An 18,627-nucleotide genomic window follows, 5' to 3' on the forward strand; every position below is an offset into this window, starting at 1 on the left:
CGCATTGATGTCCTAAATTAAGTTTTTTTAATGAAATAGCAGAATATTGGATTGAATGTTTTATGTGTACTCACTGTTTAATGAGATTGTCTATGTACTGTTTAATCTTTTAGTGAAAATACTGGGTTTGTGCTTTTTTGCAGGATTTGCTTACAAGACACAAGTTGTTAAGTGCAGAATTTTTGGAACAACATTACGACAGGGTGAGCAGACACCTTTTAATATTTAGAGCTTTCTAGTGCTGTGTATCTTATTTGAAGAAGGGTTTATTCCTTGTTCAGCTCTGGTGTTGGAGATTTCCACACGATATTAAGGCAGCTGAATTTAGAGCAGATTACAATTAAAGGAGGCAAAGGTGGCAGCATTGTGGTGCTGTGGGAGCCAGGCCTGGCTTCTCCGCCAGAGGGAGCCCGTGCCCTGCTTTCCAGCGATCCCTGGAGCCGGGATTTGGGAGCCGGGATTTGGGAGCCGGGATTTGGGAGCCGTGCCCGGTCAGGAGCTGTCACAGCACAGCCCTGCTAGGGAGCACCCTCAAGATCAGCTCGAACCAACCCCCCTGCCATGGCACAGACACCGGGCTGCTCAGAGCTCTGTCCAGCCTGGCATTGAGCAATTCCAGGGATGGAGAATCCACAGCTTCTCTGAGCAGCCTGTTCCTATTACGGTTTAAAGAAAGAAAGAAGTAACTCCTTTCACTGCACTGCAGCTTAACCTTGCAGCTCCGTAAAGCACAAATACATTTTTTAAAGYGTACACAATGTTTAACCATAGTGACTTACAGGAACCTACTAAGATTTTAGATTTTATTTATGTTTTTGTTAGCGATTTGCATCTCTTCCACTTCGTTGCAATAATTTGGAAGAAGATGCTTATTACATTTGGAGAAGTCTTAACCCTTCTCTTTGTTTTGTGTTTAGTTCTTCAGTGAATACGAGAAGTTACTTCATTCAGAAAATTATGTGACAAAAAGACAGTCACTTAAGGTAAGGCAATTGTTTTCCTTCTTAAATGCAAAGTTAGAGATTCCGTTTAATTTCAAGGTGAGTTAACTTTACTTGAAATGGCTTGTAACTGCCTTGAATAGTATTTATTTTTATTCCCCATATATTTTAATTCTTGGGGTCAGCTGCTTTTTTGTGGTACAATTTTTACATTCTTTAGTGTTCAGCACAGACCCAAGTAATTTCTCTTCAATTTTCTTTATTTTCAATATTTTCCTTCTACAAGTCTGAGTATATTTAAATAATTTAACAGATTCATGTGATGTGCCTAGAGCAATACTAATTTTACATTCAAGTAGGTAAGCAACAGTAAACATAAATGTGCTACAGAGCTTGCAGCAAAGTTGATCCTTTTGGGGAAAATCCTTCAGACCCTTTAGGATAAAGAAGGTAGCAAAAGAAGTGTCAGTATTTCTCATTTGATGTAATAACCTGTTTGTTGGTTTTTAATTTTTTTTTTTGAAAAGGCATTCTTTTTGATGCTGAATAGCTTCTGTATAAAGGAAAAAAATAATGAACTCATAGGAAAAAAGAAATAATTACTTACCTTTCATTTCCAGTTCATAACCAGGGAGACAAAATGTGATTTTYTGCTTTCTKGGAGAAAGGGAAACTGAATCATTGAAATAAGAGGAAAATGCACTCTGCACTTTGAAATTTGGGGCACTTAGTTCTGTTATTACTATATTACCAACCACTGTTACTGCATTCACAGACACACCATTTCAGGGTGTTTGAAAGTATTTATAAAGAAGTTGATTCTTACGTCAAATGTTGGTAATTTTTTCATTTGGGTTTGTTTTCTACCTTTAGCTTCTTGGTGAATTGTTACTGGACAGACACAACTTCACAATTATGACAAAGTACATCAGTAAACCTGAAAATCTCAAATTAATGATGAACCTTCTACGAGACAAGAGTCGTAACATTCAGTTTGAGGCCTTCCATGTGTTCAAGGTAYGTTTAAAACATGAAACAAAGATAATCTGACCAGAAGTTGTTTAATTGAGTAAATTACTTAGCTGAGCCTAAAAGGAGCTTATCTTAATGCCTGCTAAGTGATTAAATAAAGGGAACACTCATGTTTGCTTTATTATGATCCATCTTTACAAACAGATACCTTGGTTATCTTTTGAAAACTGTTTAGAAACCACTCAGGGGCTTCCATGTGATTGTCAGTGTAATCTCTCTTAGGAAATTTTGAAATTAAGTACAGTAAGGTGAGGAATTCGTGATTCCATATAAAATCATGGAGCACCCTGGAGTTCAAGAGTGTTTTTATCATGCTGCATGATCTCTGAAGAATAGCAGTAAGTTTAGGTCACCTAAATTGCAATTTGCAATGTCTGATTTTCAGACTGGCAGCTGAGAGTTGTAACTTGAGGTCTAAAACTTTGCAGTAAGCTGTTAGATATCCATCAGATGTTGTATATTCATTAATAAACCATGCATTTGTTATRAGATATAGCCATGAGGTGTCTTCAGTGATTTCTGCAGAGGATGTAGCTGRTCATGCCCCACTGACAAAATTTACTTTGGAACTGGTATTCAGCTTGTGTCCTGATCTAAAAAAACCCCTCATTTTATTTACAAACTTGCATTTACTGCCATTGTTTTTTTCTGTAGGACATTGGAATAATTAAAACATTTTTAGGTTATCATCAGCAGCATTTTGTTAGATAATTTTTTTTAACTTAACCTTCTGTTTCTCACTGTTGTGCTCAATGCCTTTTATTTTCTTGCAGGTGTTTGTAGCCAATCCTAACAAGACACAGCCTATATTAGACATCCTTCTAAAGAACCAGACCAAACTTATTGAGTTCCTCAGCAAGTTTCAGAATGACAGGACCGAGGATGAACAATTTAATGATGAGAAGACCTATTTAGTTAAACAGATCAGGGATTTGAAGAGACCAGCACAGCAAGAAGCTTAAACTCCAATAAACCTTTAAAATATTAAACCCAAATTCAGCATTTGCTGTTAGATATTCAGCATCAGGCACTCTTATCGATTCATGAGGAACATTACTGCTAATCTGCTGTTCAGTGAACGGTTTTTGTTTTTCTCTTTTCATTTTTAGTCCAAGTTGAGAAACATAGCTGCTGCTTTCTTGCACAATGTGGACTTTCTTGATATTTGTGTCATTTCAGAATTCAAAGACACTGCTTGTTTTAGGAGTCCTGAAAAGAAAAGATTCTAGGTTCGTGAAAGCAAACATATAGATACTAGTTTGGTTTAGGAGAGAAGGTATTAATGTAGTTAAGTAACAGGTTGCATGCTTGCAAATCTGAATAAATCTGTATGTTTGCACTTACCTTGTTTGAGATAATGAGCACAATGTGACCTGTGCATACCTGGCACCATAGTATAAGATTATATGCCTTGATTTAAAAAAAAAAAAATGTGCAGTGCTTTATTTGTAATCAAAGGGGAAATGTATCTAAGATGTGAGCTTACTGGGATAAACAGTTGTCTTGCAAATAAACTGATATTGAAACTTAGCAACTTTTAAAAGAGTGAAATCTCAAGGTTCATAAGGAAAATGTATATATGCCTTTCACTGCTTTATAGAATTTTTTTTGACATGATTTGATTTTTCTGAGACTTGACTTGTAAACTTGGAAATATGTTCTAAGGGTTTTTGTTAATTTTACTTTAAAGGTATTTCAGACAGTAGACCTAGCAGTGACATTTTGCATTTCATTTCAACAATGCTTGCTGGTTTCTTTTGTATATAACTCCTAGGCTGCTCATTTCTTTAAAATATGATTTAATTTGTACAGCAGAGGAATGTTATTGTATTAGTCTGTAACTATTACCTAATATTGAGTTTTTGCAAAATGAATGCTCATATGTAATTGAATACTTAGATCACATGGAAATGCTGATTTAACAATCCCAAGTACTGCAGCATTTAAAAGGAAACAAAAACCCAAACCCAAACAAATTCTTTGTATTCACTTATCTAATGGGGTGCCATCAATTAGRGTAGGCTGAAACAGAGAACTGGAACCCTTTCTACTGCGTTCTTACCAGATAATATTGGCCTTATTTAATTAAACTAGCATTGTGCTCACCAGCTCTGCAAATGGCAAGGATTATGCTAAATTAATATCGATTCCTCTGACTTCTGGGGAGCCTGCAGTGCGTCATTTCTTACAGTAAATAACTCGTACAATAGTTGTGTAAGTGAATGATTTAATTCCCTCCGACCTCAAGAAACAATTTCAGAGGTGTCCTAGGATAACAAAATGATTTAATTTTTTGTTGATTTTATTCTTTAATGCTGCAAACTATCAGTATTTATAAAACCAGAAAACCCAACTGATTTTGCACCATGTTTTTTTGTTACTGTGACCATACAAAAGGAATCTACTAAATATAGCTAAATGATGTTATTAAAATTGTATCTATCCATCATATAGTAATGCTAAGATCACAACCAAGCAAAAACTTATGGATTGGGGTCTGAAAGTTCCAATTCTGCATGACTGAATGATTGCGAATGCTACAGAAAATGTTTGTTGCTTCCTGTCCTCTTCCCATTTGAAATATTTCGCAATCAGTGACGTTGAAGCTGATTTGAAAGCCTTCACAAGGGAAGTCTGAGAGCTCCTGAAAATTGAGTGTTTTCACTCRGTTGTTTAAAACTGCTCTTAATGTTAGAATTGGTTTTTTTAAATGTTCTTAACATGTCCTTTGCAAACAGAATCATTTTGCTTACAGGAAAGAAAATAGCTTCCTCTTTCTGGAGATCCCAGGCAGAACTGGCACTGAGGTGGTGTTGTAGTTCAGTACTAACTGTCTGTTATATTTTGGTTTATCATAGCTGAGTGGAGGAAAACATTATTTGCCAAGTTACTCACCATAACACGTAAGGCTTCCTCTTTAGAAAGACGTAGATGTGTTGAAGATTTCTATGTGTAAAGAAGTGAAAACATTTGGACTGGGATAGAGGCTACTCTATTAGGCCTTGGAATCAATGGCTATGGTGACTTTTTTAATATGTGGAAACATTTGAATGTTGGCTTTCGAAAAGAAGTTGTATTTAAATTAAAGCTCCTTTGATGTGCTGTTCATATTAAAAAAACTTGTTCTGGAAGTGGTTTCTTATCTGCTTGAAGGCATAAGGGTATTACTAAAACATATTTAAATGCAAGCGGTTTTTTGTTTGGCTTTTTTTTTTTTTTAAATAAGAGATGTATACAATTGTAATTCTATTTCCGTGGTAGCATTTCATTTCTCCTGAGGAAAATGCGTTTCGTATACAAAAAATCTGGCTGGCCCCATAATTTAAATTAAAATAAAATTTTGAAGAAAAATGTGTGTTCTTTACTGTGTTACTGAAGAGGATCAGTTTCTTATGGATGTGCATCATGTCTTATTGCTTTAGAGTGGCTCAGCTTTCTCCTTTTCAAATATGAAATCATTTTAAACCATGAAAAGCTCTGGCTTGTGCAAACATTTTTAAAGAATTAAGACAAAGTGCTGTATTAGAGATGCAATCAATTTTAATTAATCGTTGGTAGCCTCCCTTGCCTCTTTTGTATTACTATTCCTGATTCTATTTCTTTTTGGCATGACCAAGGGCGAAGAAAGGAGATGCTATTTCCTGCATTGTGGCTGGAGACAGGACCTCATAGGATTGGTTGTTAAATTTTTGGCCCTTCACTTGTCTCTAATTTTCAGAAGCTGTCTGTCATTGGTTCCCCTTTCCTTAGGCCATGCCGGGGTCTCCTCCCTGCCTCTGGAGCTGCTGTCACAGGTAACACCCCAGGTTCTGCAGTGTGGCAAATACCAGCACAGGGTTATGTTTTAAACAACATTCAGGAGCTTTGATGCAGATTTCTGCAGCAGAATTACTGAAGGGAAAAAGTTTTCCTKCAGGAACATAATTACTTTACAAATAAATATTTGGTCTTTGATAACTCCCACTASAGACTATACCTGCGTGAGCCTCTATAGAAAGTGCTGGCATTTCTCCTCAGTGACAGGAAGATGATTAGAGGGGGAAAGAGTAATTTATACTTTAAGTCAAACTGCAGATTTTAATTGAGTGGACAAGTTGGGTACTTGACAGGGTGTTAGAAATAGCCCTGGTGGAAGGAGGYATGGAAAATCCAAGATGTTTCTGTGACTTCTTAAAATTTGTTTTCCCCACAGAGTTGATCAGCAGGACCTGYCTTCTGAGCTGCCATCTCCAGTAACCCCAGTAGGAGTTGTCCTTGGAACTGTGGGATCAGGTTGTGAACAAAGCTGCTTTCAGTAAGTTTGCCTCTGTTTGTGGCCTGCCCAGTCATTCCTAGCAGGCGACTTGATCCATTTGCCTTGTGCTTCTATTCCTGTTCCCCTTTGTTGATGTTCGTTGGCTGCTGTGTTGAATTATTTCCCTGGCTGTTTTGCTTTTGCTCCATGGCTGTTCACTTGAGCTGGTGCCATAATTTCTGATGTYGTATTTTCATATTTTCATTTTAAAGGCAGTGCCTTTATTTTCTGTCACYTTTGTGGTTATTTCTCCTGATACATCCGTCCTCCTTTTTCCGAAGGTTTTGGCCTTTGTAAGGCTGTTTTAAGTGCTGATTGTTTCAGCTYTCCAGCATATTGCAATTTAAGTTGATGCTTAGTAATAATGAGGAAAACGTTACCCTGTTCTTTTACATGTTGCTTCTTTAARTAAGTGTTCCACTTAGTCTGAGCACACTGAACTTGGGAAGAATTGTTTCTGGTGTATGGCATCTGTATTAACCAGGGYAGATCCAGTTTAAATGCCATGTGACTAGAGGCAGACAAAACTAGACTGAGGCATTCCAAAAATCACCATTTGGAAAAGAGTTAAAAGGAGAGAGCAGAGGGTAATATCAATATATTGCAATCTTTGAAGGAAATTGGCTATTTCATGAGAGAAGAATGATGGAGAGAGACTTAAATGCAAGAACATGGAGTGACAGGAAAAGGAAAAGTGGCTTTAAATTGAAGGAGGGCAGGTTTGAATTAGATAGTAGGAAGACATTTTTTTCCTGTAAGCGTGGTGAGGCACTGGAACAGGTTGCCCAGAGAAGCTGTGGCTGTCCCATCCCTGGATGGAGCTCTGAGCAACCTGRACTAGTGGAAGGTGTCCTGCCCTTGGCAGGGGGGCTGGAATGAGATGATYTTTAAAGTCCCTTCCCACCCAAACCATTCTATGATCCTGTGTTCTTCCTATTTTAAAATAAATGTTGACGCACCTCTATTTAAAAAATCACCACAAAACCCCAAGTTACACAGCCAACATATATTTAGATTGTTGGTGAGTGTATTGTGTACACAAAAAAAAATAAAGGCAAGCTCATTATTAAAGGGCTCTTTCTGATTTGCATGAGTAAGGATATTTTGTGTGCTTGCACACAAATGCCCTGGCCAGAACTAACTCTCTGTCACTTCCCATTCAGGACTCTTCAGGCTAAAGGTTTTCTATTGCAGGAGAGTTTTCCAGCTGTATTGTGGTGGGGCTGTGTCATCCCAGTAGCAGGATTACGTGCACCAAGGGAGAGTGACACATGGCTGGAGGTGACACCACGAGGTGACTCTGACCTCAGGTGTTCCTAATGTTGGCAACACTACAGAATTTATCAAGAGGGCATGTTTGGAATGAACGAAGACACTGTGCTGTAATAGAAAGATACAATTTATACATGTTTTAGTGGGAGTGGATCTGTTTGGAAAAACAAGATAAATGACTGCAGTTGTCTGTTCTCTATGTCTAAAATTAAATCATTGGTAGGTGTTTTTCCATTTCTTCCCTAGCAAATTCCTTGTACTGAGCTGTCATGGAGGATCCCACTAAGAGTTCTKTCTTTCTCTTGTGGCAGTCTTTGGKSATGTACCTCACATCCCACCAAGGAGAGACTCAGGGTAATAAAAAYGTGAGTATTGTTTAACAAGGTTCTACTRTTCAAGCATGTTGAACTGAATTTARTGTYGCTTAGTGTTATTCAGAGACTTGAAGGATTAGGTTTGCATTTATTTGAGCATAAAACAAGAATAAAAGCAGTATGGATTTTTTAGGTATGTTAAGAATTTTGTGTATTCTAACATTTTAAAATAAGCTTTTGTAACTATAATTCAGGGCATCTAAATAAGGCCTGCAGTGTGTGTTGTACAGTTTAAAGAGCTGAGGTGTGAACCAGCTGAGCTTCTGGCCTCAGGTCTTTAACAGCATCTCCAGATTGTATGGAATTAAAAGAAAAAGTGTCAGTTTGAGAAATCAGGCTGTAATTCAGGTTTCAGGGCATYTAGACAGGTTGAGAAATAGTCTGGAGAGACTAAAAGATTCGCTTGGCTATATAGCTTCAGGTTGCAGCAGCTGAATTTCCTCACCTTCTATCTCTGGAATTACAGAGTGCTGGGTCATGCCAGCTAATATCCAAATTACATGAAAGCAGCATTTAAGGATTTTCAATAATATTGCTTTTTTTAAACATGGTTCAGCTGCCCCTTGCTGGGGAGGTACCTTTCTGCAGCCTCCTGGCTGACCTGATGCCTTTTGCCTCATCCCACAGATTAGCTTAAAACCTTCAGGAAAAAGAGCATGGAGCAGGATAAGGCATTGAAGCAAAGGCTCAGAAAAGATGCAGTTCTGCAGCAGAGCTGTCRATGACACAGCAGTGTTACCTGTCTTTGACTCGGGTAACATCAGTGCTCAGCCTCATGACCTGTTTCTACTCTGGGGATGAAAGATGGTTTAAATCTTCTTTATCTCCTGTGGTACTCCTTGCTTCTGAATTTCCAAATCCATAAAGGATATTTTCTGCACCTCTGTTTTCTATTAGTTAATCTCTCTCTTACTGAGTCTGATTTTACACTTAAAAAATCTCAATCCTCTTGGCAAATCACTTCTTCCCACTCTTGCTTATCCCCTCTGATTTCTGCTAGTTGCCTTTTCAGCTCATTTTCCAAGGGGCTCTTCGTGTTTTTTGGGAAATATTCTGTAATTTCATGTAAGAAGTGCAGTCATTTGTCTGAYCACTTTTTCTCCAGGGGTGAAGAGTTTTATCATCCAGTATCATTGCTGCAGGTAATGTGATTTCCTATAGGCAATACTATTTGTGTATGATTAGAAAKTAGAGAATAGGCAGAGAGTAGATCACAGGTACTGCACATATGGGGCTCAGCACTGTGTSTGGCACATGGGGATGTTGCTGGGGGTGTGAAAGTAGCACAGTTTGACCAGAGTRACCCTTGCTTTGGGAGGTTTGATGTGTGGGTTGGTGGCCAGACAGCGTTGGGCAGCCAGGTGCTCTCCCCACCCATGCACACCCAGCTGTGTGGGGCACTCRGGGCCTGGAGCTGATAACAGATTGATTTATAAAGCAGCCAGTGTTCTACCTCTGCTTTTGAAATGCCCTGTTTGTGTGAACACTTGGCTTTGGGTTTCTGGTGTCAGGGATGGGCTCAGCAGTGGGTGAGCTTTGCAGCCATTCCTGTCCCTTCTGTATGTGGGTGGCTGGGACAGTGTCCCCCTGATCTCAGGCTAGGCAGGGTCAGACACTGCCACTGTCATCCTGGGACTGCACTGAATCATCTGTGTGCAGCAGGGGAGATCAGATCTTTGATGTCCTGTTCTCTCAGTCCATTAGCTCTAAACAGATTTGCTGCTGCAGCTGTTGGATGCACTGTKCTGCCAGCAGGAGTGACAGGTGTGAGAATGACCCCTGCCCCTGTGCCCAGTTCACACTGACCCTTGCAATTTCCATGCAGTGCCAGTACATCTGCCAGTACTGCTTCCTGCCAGTGCTGTCTGCCTGATTGGTCAGCACTCTCAGGGAGAGAAAAGGCAATAATTACAAATTAAACGGCCTTTGAGTTGGTACAAGAGGGGAAAAAACGAGCCCCAAACATGACCCGAACAGAGAGCCCCCGAGTGGTCTGCTTTTGAGGTGTGCAGTGTCTTATGTTCATGTACAGAGAAGTTTTGCTTTATTTGGAGGGGAATGAAAAAAAAGGTTTATAGATGAAGGGTCAAAAGTCCTGGACAGCCAGGAGATGGTTTTAATTTGAATGTCCTTACTTTACTCTGTGGCCTTCAGCTTCTGGAGGTAGAAGGTAAGTGAGAAGGTCTCAACCCAGACAGTACTGGTAGCTCTGATCTGAGGTTCTCCACACCTCAGAGAAAGCTCCAAAGTGGGGCAGTTTCCCTTCCTTTTTGCCCSTAGAGCAGCAAAGGTCACAGAACCAGAGCCTGGCCACACACTGGTCATTCCCAGTGACACCAGTTTCAGCTTTGGGATCTGGTTGCCTTGGTGTTTATCTGCATGTTGTGGCCTGATCAAGAGKCCATTGAAACAAACAAAGAAACAGAAAAATTACTGGTGGCTTGACAGTCCAGATCTCAGAGCATTCGTGATCACTACTGGGAGGGCAGAGGAGGGGCCAGCAGGTGTCTTACTCTGGAATAGTGAGGGAGCAAGAATGGGAGCTGAGAGGGAGTGGGGATGGGAGAGATGAGGATACTCCCCTGCTCAGTGGAGGAGGTGGCTCTGGTGGAGAGGAAAGGATATGGAGACGGAGATTTTAGCTCAGAAAGTGTGGGGAAGTCTGGGAAATCTTCCTCCCTCACTGGAAAACCTGGGTCTGGGTCTGTCCTGCTGCTGGGGATCCCTGCATGGGGCTACTGTRACCCTGTTCAGTACCTGAGCGATTATCAGCTCCTGTCTCCTGTGACACTCGTGGCTGTCAGAAATGAGCAGTTACACTGGGCCATCTGAAAATTGTAGTCACAGCCTTCACTTTGTGTGAGACTGGGCTCTGGCTGGACTGTCTCCATCAGAAAGTATCCAAAATTCATGTGGATCATCTGGGGCATTGCGCAGTTTGGTTAGTCCAATTCAAAATGAAATACTATCTTTTGATCCTCTTAACAAACAAACCTTTTCATGAATTTTTTTTGGCAGAAACCACCTTTTTTTCCCTCATGGAAAATTCCYRTTTTCTCAGAAACAGAAAATCTCCCCTATGGAAAATTTCCAATGAGCTTCAATTCTAAACCTTGATGCCAGAAAACATCTAGCAGGCATTAGCAGAGGGTGACTCAGGGTGTAATGTATCATTTAATTCTGACTAGGGCAACACAGCCACAGGAACTGGAGAACACGAGCAGGCTCTCWGAATCCCTAACTCAATATTCAGTAGGCAATCCACCAAAACCACATATGCAGAACAGGGAAAAAGGGTTACAACAACACTTCAGTTTTGAAACCTCACATCTACCCYGAGAAAGAAACTGAAAATGTCATCAGATGCATCTCTGCTTCCTCTTGCTGACTTCCAAATCCAACGCATTCGTGTTATAAGAAGATGCTTTTATTTTGTATTTTTAWATTTTTAGCAGACAATTTCACCATTAACCAGTCTGAGAGCAGAAGGTTTCTGGCTCTTGGAAGCAGTGGAGAAAATTACCCAGCATTAAAACAAATTATCCAGTGAGGGTGATCACACATGGAATCACACAATTGGAATTGGCTGCCCAGGGAGGTGGTGGAGTCATTGTCCCTGGACACGACATCTTCTTTAAAAGAAGATTGGATGTGGCACTCATTGATTGCCATGGTTTAGTTGATGAGGAGGTGTTGGGYCATAGGCTGGACTTGATGATCTTGAAGGTCTCTTCCTGCCTAGTTCACTGTGTGTGTGTGTGATTTTGCAGGTACAACAGACTTGAAGTCTGTTCTGGTTTTGCACAAGAAATAGTCTCCAGTTCTTCTCCAACAGATCTGCTGCTGCTTTCCCACTCAGAAGAGAGACCAGCTGACTGAAAAAGTACCTTTCCCTTCAGCAGAAAAAGGATTTGGGATACAAGTCTGTCTCAAAAGGTAATTTAAAAGCCTATTCATGGAAGCACAGCCTAGTTTAGCTCAAGTCCTGGGGGAAAAAGGAGGCTTCTGGACAGGAAACATGGCTTTGCAGTGCAAGATGGTATCACCTCAGCAAGGAAAAAAGATGGAGAAARGCAGGTGAAGTGCTTCAAGATGTGCCAGTGCTTAATTGTCCTTCCACAGAGTCTTGGGGGTCTCTCCTTATGTGGACCACACAGGCTCATCTTTTAGGGCTGAGGTTACAGGCTGTGATCAAGTATTTCCAACTTGTGTCCTAAACATTGCCTTCAGTGAATGCTAAGCCTTTCCAGACACTGGGTACGTTCCCTTCTCCGTGACCCTCTGGCTGCCTTGTAAGAGCTGAGCAAAAGGCGCAGCTCGGGTTTGGGTTTGGGGTCATGGGGCAGCACTTGGACACTGGAGCAGCCCAGCAGGGCTCTGGCAGCACAGCTGAGAGGCAGAACTGCTCTTTTGAAACATGTGGATAGCAAGTCAGGCTAAATCAGTTCCTGGAGCCTGAGGCCAGGCTGAGCCAGGACACGGTCACTGTCCCACTGCTGCTCACTGGGGTGTTACAGGATGAACACATGSATTGCTGCTTTTCCTTAAGAGGGATTTCTTTTGGACACACTAGAGAGACTGACTACAGACCAAATCACAATAAATATCCAGCCACAGACCCAGCAACACAAATTGTTGTAAAGGCAATGAAAAGGCTTTTTATTTATCACTGATTTATTTTCAAGTATGAAGGACAGGTTTCTTGTGCCCAAACACAGCTGTGAATTTTTGTGGACACATTTTATTTTTTTAAATTAAACCATTAGTAATTTAAAGGTGGGTTTTTTTTTTTTACAATTCTGAAAGTATTTGTTGCATCTGAACTAAATTTGGTTAGGTTTTTGAGCTTTCAAATTTGTTGACGTTTATGCAACCCTAAGAATCCAATGCATGATGGGCAGTAACCAAGTGTCCTTACCAATGTACTTCATCCTGACTTGTGCTGACTTTGATGCTGTTTGCCTCAGAGCCTTCTATTCAAGGCAAGACTTGAATTTTTAATGTAAAAGAGAAGCAGGAACAAAAAAAAATTCCTTTTAGAATAAGAAAGAACTACTGAAAAACCTCTTTCATGTCCTCTATGCATTATAAAAAGGRAAGAAAAAAAGTGATCCAAAGGTTCTTTGCCCCCTGCCTTTGAAGGTCTCCTTTCATGATYTGTTGAAGCAGTTCTCTCCTGATTTTTTGGGTTTTCTGTAGTGTGAGCCTTGCCCACAAAGAAACAGAGGGATAATGTCTCTCTTGTTTGTCATTAGATAAAATACAAAGCTTTACATTACTGCCTTTCAGGTGCCGTCTTCAGCTGCTCTTTGCACTTTGCAGCARCAGACAAAATCCTACTGCCTTTTCCTGTTGCAGTCTTGGTTTTGAGGGTGATAAAAATGAAAGTTAAAGTGGGAAAGTTAAAATGGGACAACATTTAGGACCCATTTTGTTTCTGAGAGTCACGGAGTTAGAAACACTGGGCATTTCATTGCTTCTGCAGGAAACACCATTGAGATGTTTTGTGAAGGAAGTTTTGTTTCTGCACAGTTGAGCACGGCTTCAACCTCCTAATGGTAARATTTCCACCTGAGCAGCTGTTGGCAGTTCTGCAGTGTTCACTCAGCCTGTTATCTTTTCTAAATATATAAATATAAATAGGAATTTAGAAGGAAAAAAAGGTAGAAGGTAATAGGAAGTTAAGTCATGCAGGATGATATGCAGGCTCTGAGTGTTCCTTGTTTATCTTGTATCTCTACACTGAGGGCCCTACTGCATAATGTCACAGGGGCTGGATATTTTCTCCAGTGTAGTGATGCATTTTAATTAAATTTACTGCTTAAAGTGCAGTTATTCATTAAAGGTACCCAGTTGTCCTGAAAGGCATGCTGACCTTGGATGTACAATCCTCTGAAGAGGAGTGTTAGGGGCATGAACTGGAAAAACCTTATTTCACAGACAAAAGACCATGGAGAGTTTCTTGAGCAGTTGACTACATCCATGTGAACTGTTCACCTGCTAAGCCCTCTGAAAGTTTCAAGTCACACTGTTCCCTGTCTGACATCAGCAAATCACGGCAGGTTTATCCTTCTGTCCCAAAATCTGGGCTTTGGCTCTTGCACCCAGGCTGAGCCTCATCCCCAGGCAGCTCCAGCCTCCCCTGGGATGGGTTGGGAGCCCTTGGGCACTCCTGGGTAGGGGATCACCTCTGAAGGGCGTTTTCATGAGGGAAGAAAGCAGATACAAAAGCTCTGCAAAATTCAAGCTGCATTTGTCAACAACAAAGGAKGTACAGTTCTCAGCTAACAATAAAACATTTATCCATTTCCACACTCCTATTTTTTGTTTTCCACTGCTCACGTGTTTTCTGTGTTGAGGTTGTATCTTTCAAGCCCCAGTAGCCCTCTGCCACTAGATGTCTTCCCTGGAACAGAGAGGCCCTGTTTTCTCCTAGAATCTTCTGCCCTTGTCTAGCCTCAGTGTAAAATATTGTTTGCTGTAGAAATGTGTTTCTTATTTCTCTCATCTGCCCAAGGTTCCTTTCTCTCTAAAATAATTTTTTTTTCTTTTATCTTCTCAGATCCAGCACTATGGCTTTGATCTTGTTTTCTTTTGCTGGTGTTATCCCGTCATCAGCCAGTGAGAGACAGACAAGAAAACTGGCTTTATCAGGAAGACAGTTATTCTTTTGTTCTCCAGGATTACAAAGGGCTTGGCTTCTAATGGTCTTTACTCAACCTGTGCATGGATAAGCAGGTAAAAGACACCACTGTCTTTAATGAGCACAAGGAACRTGGGGCAATAGGCAGGGAAAGATGGGCAAAACATAAAGAAGCAAACAAATTAGGTTTCCAACAAATAAATTTGATTGAAGACGTTTCCCCACCTCCTGAAGTGTCAGTGAAGCTGGAACAGCTCACTCTACTCTGAAAATTTAAACTGCAGCCCAAAATCTGATTGTGCTTCAATGAGGGTAAAAGCTTGAAAAGGTACAGCATGTTTTTTGGTTCTGCCAAGATAATGTAATCTCCTGCTATCTAGGAAGTGGTGATCAAAGAAAGGCTGTGTTTGGGGGTGGCAARTGTCTGCTGGGTAAGTAAAGTAAGTGATGTTTAAAGGTCAGAGCGCTCTGCTGATAAGGGATGCATTGAAAGGGCAGAAGAACCACAGAGGACTTCCTATGTCATTACAGCRGGTGCTGTATGAAGTTGAGAGAATAGCTGAACAAAGCAAACCACCAGGATGACAGGATATTTAAAGCAAAATGGGGAAATAATGAGTCATCCCTATTTATCAAAGTGGAGGAAAAGAGATTTCTGTTTCAGTTAATTTCTCTATGGGATATAAAGGCAGCTGTTAACAAAAGGGGGAAAAAAATCCAAATTCCATTTAATTTCCTTTAGCCCTAGCAACCCAGATCCCTTAGATTATGGAAGTTACCAATTATGTAATGTTGTTACCAAAAATCATTATTTTCCAGGAGTCTGGAATTGAATCTCTCCTTGTAATCAGAGCGATGTGTTACTTGGTTGTAAACAAACAAATCTGTGCTCAGGGGTGTTCCTCAGACACCCAGAATTAAACAGCATCAGCAAAACATTACGGGCAGAGCTGAGTGAAGGTGCCTGGGTCCTGGAGTGCCATCACAGCTCAGTGGCCTCATGCTGCCCTCCTGGTCCGCAGGACTCATGGCTCAGGGCAGGCTCTGGGACTGCTGCTGTGCCCTGCCATCAGCACCTGCTTGCAAGGCCTTGTTTGRAATAGATGATCCTCATGGAAAAGGTAATGTATTAATTTGGGAATTTACTGGATTTGGTGTTCCTTACTGAAAGTTTGGCTTCCCAAAAGGAATGGTTCCTTGGGGGAAGACCTTGCTCATGCCTCAGAACGTTCTTGCTATCTTATGTGGATTTATGCTTCAGATCTTCTGGTATGTGARGCTTTTCCAAAGAGCTTTTAGGCCAGTTGCTACTTATTCCTGTGGTAGTAAATCAGGTTGCACACATTGGTTGCCTCAAGTGCCCAGCACTTCCACAGGTGGTGCTGTCAAATAATCCTCCTTAGCAAGGCAGGCTGGTGCTGTGAGGAAAGCTCACTCCTTGTGGAGCCTGTCCATATGCTCTGTTACTGTCCATCTGTTGGTGTGAAGACAAACTTCCAAGAAATGSAAGTCTGCTAATGTGCACAGTGTGAGGTTGTGTGTGGGGATAGGTTAATGTTGATATCATTAGTGCTCGGTCACCTAGGTGATGGATCTTGCTGCTATAGTAACCTGCAGGCTGCATTGCTCATCACATGAATTTTGACAAACAGGATTGTTTTAAGGTGGTGTTGCCCTGTCTCTTGCCCTTTTAAAATTTTTACACCAGTTGTAAGATGAGACCTTGGAATGTGAGTTTTATTCTGTTTTTTCCTTGAAATATTGTCCTGGAAAATACAGAATGTTTATGGTCAAACACTGAACTTAGGATAGAGATGTTTAAAAAACAAAAAGCTATTGCTTTTCACCTTCTGAATTCTTTCCTGCCTCTTAGGCCCATCCTTCACTATGGAAGATGATATTTCAGAGGAATTGGAGCCAGTTCAATAKATCTATCTTAGGCATCCACATGGACTTGTCACATGCTTGTGCCATCATGCAAACCTGCAGCCCTGTGCTGTGCCAGGGTCATGTCTGGAGCACGGATGTTCTGTGGATGGCTCRTGATACGTTGTGGGCACTGTAATGTCTTTTGTTGACCCAAAAAAGAAGGAATTTTAATACATCCAGTTCTTTCAGCTCATGACTAGTATAGTATGTTCATCTAGGACTCCCTGACATGCTGCTGGGTAGGAGATTTTCATGGATTCATACAGCAGCACATTATGGGATGTCTCACTAAGATCTGTGAAAAAGGTGCAGAAGTCATGAGGGCACAGTGGGAGAGCAGCTCCTAAGAGATGGATTTTTGGTTTTGATCACTTYATAACAGTTGGCTGTGTGTTTTTACAAGTCACAGTGTGTTATCTTCTTCCACTTGGACATTATAGGCAGTAGGAGATTTTTTKATTCCTACATGGTGTTACTTAAGAGATTTTTAAGTTCCTCTTGGCAGAGCAGGATGGGACAAGGGGGAGTATGTCATGATGACCTTGTGGAGGGGCAAACTGTTAAATCCTTTACAGTGTGACCTGACTGAACAGATTTTCTGCTTTCTGGAAAATTTTACAAGGCATAAATAAAAATCTGGAAAAACACTAATGAAATCAAGCCCAGAAGTGATTAAAAATGAGACTGCCAACTTTCTGTCTCATGCAGAACACTCCAGGTTAACCGTGGAGGCAGAGCAGGGCCAACATGTGCACCCCAGGACTACACCAAGACAAATCCCAATACAAGTGGGGAACCATAACATACAGCAGCCCGTTTCTTAGAAGCAAATCTGTGGCAATATCCCAAAGAGTAACCCAAATCATGCTTGAAACATCCAGGAGAGTGTTCTGGTGTACCACCCCATAACACTGAAACGGTCTTGCTTGCCCTTGGCACAACCAACTGTGCAGCTGTTGATGCAGCTGTGCTGGGTGTTTTGAAAAAGCCTGAGAAGAATATATGTTCATGGCACTCCAGCTGTAATATAAACCTGAAAATATTGCCTCTGGGCATTGACAAGACTTTAAATGCTCTACAGACCAGCATCTTTGCTGGCAGAACAGGGACAAGCTGTGCCCACGTGATGTGCCAGCTGATGGTTTCTCATGTGTGGGATTAAAGTGGAATACACATTCCCAGGAACAGGGGTGGTTGGTGGGCAGGGATACAGTTTGGTAGGCCTGGAAGATAAAAGCACAGTGCAATGGAAGCTGCCTTTAAAGGATGCTCTGTGCATAAAGTCATCCAGATTTGCTCTGTCTATGCTCTGCTATACTACAAAGACAGCATGACTGCACAAAGACTCTGGTGTAGTTTGGGCATTTGCTGGTAAACTGGGGCATCTACTTCTGATTTGGGTTGCCCTCATTCCTGGGCAGAAAGGTGTCAAACAGTGCAGGGGACAAGAAGAGAGTGTAGGGAGTTTGTTTCAGTTGTGTCAATATTGTGCCCATGTAATTTGCTGCATTAGAACCAATCCAAGTATATTCTTCATTGCTTGTCCACTGGCACTGTTGACTTCTAAATGTGCTGGAGTCCAGTGGACCCCATAAGCTTCTCCTAATTAATGAGCAGCTATCCTCCATGTCATATCAGGTTAGGCCATTTTTCAAAGAAACAACCTCACGAACATCATCATAGCTGTCATCTTCATTCCTTTGTCCCTGGGACCTTCTGAACAAGACCATGGCAATTACTGGATGCAGTTTAATTTGCTTGCTTTGGCTTTTATTTCATTTGGGCTGCAAAGCAGAGGACACTTACAGAGCAAGGCTACATCAGTTCTGTCAGTTGTTGACTCTGAGTTGTTTGAATTTGTATAACAAGTGCTGATGCTGTCAGTAAGAGTGGTTCTGTCTCTTGCTGAAAACTCTGTCAGCCATGCAATGCTGAGATTTTGTTAGGTATTGAGTTATGGGTATGATAGGATGTCACACGTTGCTAGGGGGGCAGCAGGTTCCTTGCACCTGCCCTGATTTGGAGCAGTTTTGGGTATGACAAACCAGGTGTCTGAACAGAAGGATTGTTCACTGAGTCACCCTCCCAAAGAAGTCAAAACTGAGGGTGTCCAAGCAGGTGTTTGCCTTGGGTCCTYAGGTG

At 41.1% G+C, this 18,627-nt stretch overlaps 2 protein-coding genes across 3 annotated transcripts in view; both read left to right on the forward strand.

Annotated features, from left to right (window-relative positions):
• CAB39 (calcium binding protein 39) overlaps positions 1–3,503 on the forward strand; it is a 40,127-nt gene extending 36,624 nt beyond the window's left edge. Inside the window, exons 6-9 of the mRNA XM_057377466.1 lie at positions 144–203; positions 918–983; positions 1,815–1,958; positions 2,747–3,503. Coding sequence (XP_057233449.1) covers positions 144–203; positions 918–983; positions 1,815–1,958; positions 2,747–2,935 — 459 coding nt within the window. The 3' untranslated portion in view covers positions 2,936–3,503. The remainder of the gene's footprint in view (positions 1–143; positions 204–917; positions 984–1,814; positions 1,959–2,746) is intronic.
• Positions 3,504–11,637: 8,134 nt separating this feature from the next.
• Positions 11,638–18,627, forward strand: part of ITM2C (integral membrane protein 2C) — a 36,153-nt gene continuing 29,163 nt past the window's right edge. The window contains exons 1-4 of one of the 2 annotated variants that reach the window (XM_057377453.1): positions 11,638–11,849; positions 13,399–13,471; positions 14,476–14,651; positions 15,579–15,677. The gene's annotated coding sequence lies outside the window, so the exon portion shown is untranslated. The remainder of the gene's footprint in view (positions 11,850–13,398; positions 13,472–14,475; positions 14,652–15,578; positions 15,678–18,627) is intronic. The other variant, XM_057377451.1, reaches the window with a different exon arrangement.

This window comes from Malurus melanocephalus, unplaced genomic scaffold (assembly GCF_030028575.1).
Source record: "Malurus melanocephalus ecotype Western Australia unplaced genomic scaffold, MMel_1.1 scaffold_317, whole genome shotgun sequence".
Taxonomy (NCBI): domain Eukaryota; kingdom Metazoa; phylum Chordata; class Aves; order Passeriformes; family Maluridae; genus Malurus; species Malurus melanocephalus.